The sequence below is a fragment of the Sycon ciliatum genome, chromosome 6 (genome assembly GCF_964019385.1).
Source record: "Sycon ciliatum chromosome 6, ocSycCili1.1, whole genome shotgun sequence".
In the NCBI taxonomy this organism is placed as follows: Eukaryota; Metazoa; Porifera; class Calcarea; order Leucosolenida; family Sycettidae; genus Sycon; species Sycon ciliatum.
The window spans coordinates 13,146,870-13,149,369 of NC_088648.1; the positions used below are offsets into that span (position 1 = coordinate 13,146,870).

Genomic DNA, 2,500 nt, shown 5'->3' on the forward strand with positions numbered 1-2,500 from the left:
TGTTGATTTTGTCTTGGTGTTCACAGATGTTTTACATAAAAGCAGCATATCTCTCCGTGGACAGCGCTCTCAGGAGATAGACTGACTTGACTTGCGCTTGTTGACAATAATGTGTGAGCCCTGCTCCTGTCTAACAGGTTCAGGGAAGATGCGAGCTGTGTCCATTAATATTACTATCGTTATGGCAGGCAGGCATAGTGGGATGATGGTCTAAGATCATGATTGAGAAACAGAGGGTACCAGGTTCAAGTCCTGCTCGGAAGCGGAAGGATTTTTCCAGCCATGCTGTGACCCACAGTTAATTGGGAACTTGTGGCCTGGCACGAGTCAAACATGGATGCAGTGAATGGGATTTTCGGTCTTTGACCACTTTGTGGTGGGTCTGATCTACTCACCTCCCACCGCTTAGGAGCTGCATCTACGCCTTGATCCAAGAGGGTGGTGGCGTTCCTGCGGATGTGGAAAACTGGGCCTTTGGCCGGGTCCCACGAGAACCGTGAATTTTTTAAATATTTTTTATTACAGATTCCGAAGAAACCATAGTAAATTTTTAAAGCTTCCAGACTTACTTGGTACCACCCTGTCACCAGAACAGAACTGTTTGCAGAAAAGATAACTGGCAAGATGTTTTCCGTCTTCAAAATATGATGGGAAAAGCTGATTGATGGATAGTCCTGCATCAATTCAACACACCAATCAGAGCAGAAGTCACAGTTATCGATTAACATTGGCCAGTTGTATAATTTTTTATTGTATCATTTATTTCAAGGATTCCCCAGAGGCCGTTTAGGCCTATCGAGGGGGTCTCCATTTCCGCACAGTTAGAATATGAGTGCAAACAAGATGCACACACACACAAATACAAAGTGAGCAGAGAAGGAGAAAAACATGACGATTAGGACAGTTGTGAGTGAGCAGAGCAAAGAGGAAAACAAGGAATATCAGTAAATACAAGGAAAAAATGGCGTATCCAATTTCGAAAGAAAGGTGACAGCACGGACGCAATCCACACTGTCAAGTATGCCAATTTGGTAACCGAACGTTTTCGCTCCCTTCTCATCATGGGTACGTACATGGAAAAATGGAAGAATGTCAAAATACAGCAATTACAGCATCCTCGTGAAAGTGCCAGGAGTGCTTCTCCTCACTGATGTTTTCATTATGTTTTAGTCATTTCTTCACCTTCACCTGTTCTGCTGAATTTAATTTTTGTTCCACACGTATAGCGTGAGGTTCTCGATCTTTGCTTTTGCTGTAGCTCTATAAATTGCTGTATTTTGACATTTTTCCATTATTCCCTGTACTTACCCATGATGAGAAGGGAGCGAAAACGTTCGGTTACCAAATTGGCTTACTTGACTGTGTGGATTGCGTCGGTGCTGTCACCTTTTCTTTCGAAATCAGTAAATGGGCCATCCAAAGCAAAAACAGACCTAAGGGGTCAAATTTTGGAAAATTGTTTTTTGATTGGAATTTGTTTATATGGACATAGTGAACCTCTGTACAAAATTTCAGACTGATACGACACATAAATCATGCTTAAAATTACTGCATTATGTCTTGGGGTCCATATTCTACTATCGCAAACAGTATTTTCATCTTTCACTGTCGTTTGTTCCACATACACGATGTTTTCTAAGCCCAGGTTGCTTCTTTGCCTTGGCTAAGGTAGGGCAGTACTTCCTTGTTGAGGTAGGAGCAGCGCTGTTGTCACGATCCACTGTGTGCAAGGATGGCAGGGCGACCATCTGGAACGCCAGCATTGGCTTTCAATAAGTTTTTCTTAAATTCAGGACCATCGCTGATCTCGCGCACCCACACTGTTCCCACATTGCACATACATCTGTTTGCGGCTCTATAAACTCCACATCAGAGCACTGATTGACCCAAGTCCTTCTGAAAACTTCATAGGACACTGCATCATCTTCCTCACACGCTGCAGAACATTTGTACACAAGGAGCTTGGACAGTGATGCTGGCAGGTATGTTGGGGCTACTCCTGCTCTGCCCCCGTGGTGCAGCTGGCTGTGGCATCCCATGGACGGATGCATACTTCCTAATGAAGGTCACAACACACTCAGCAACATCTGCAGGAGTCACATTCACAGGCGATTTGCCAGCCAAGCCATGCAAGGGTGGTTGGTTCTGCTCTTGCATCTTCCACAATGCCCTGTAGCGACTTCAGCATGTAAGGACTGAGACCAAACACATCGAGTGACACAGACTGATAAACCTGAGATCCCAGCAGTGAATAGTGGTGTCGCACGGAGCCAGGTTCAGAGCGAAGCGCAGTTGTCAGTACGCCCACGATGAAAACTTTTTTTGCTTTCTTTTTCAGCTGCTTCGCGCTGAACTTGTGTAGCTGCTTCGTGCTGAACATAAGCTCTTCCAGCAGCTTGGGCGACAGCGATTCGTAGTGGTTCTTGCCCTTACAGCTGCAGCCGGATGATTTCAGGTCTCGAATATCTGCAGGGCACGCTCTTGATCTGCTGATCCCTGC

At 45.2% G+C, this 2,500-nt stretch overlaps 1 protein-coding gene across 1 annotated transcript in view; it reads right to left on the minus strand.

Moving 5' to 3' along the window:
- The window catches only part of LOC135819405 (integrin beta-1-like), a 59,151-nt gene that overhangs the window by 31,616 nt on the left and 25,035 nt on the right, over positions 1–2,500 (minus strand). The window contains exon 11 of the mRNA XM_065332606.1: positions 570–674. Within this exon, the coding sequence (XP_065188678.1) occupies positions 570–674 (105 nt within the window). The remainder of the gene's footprint in view (positions 1–569; positions 675–2,500) is intronic.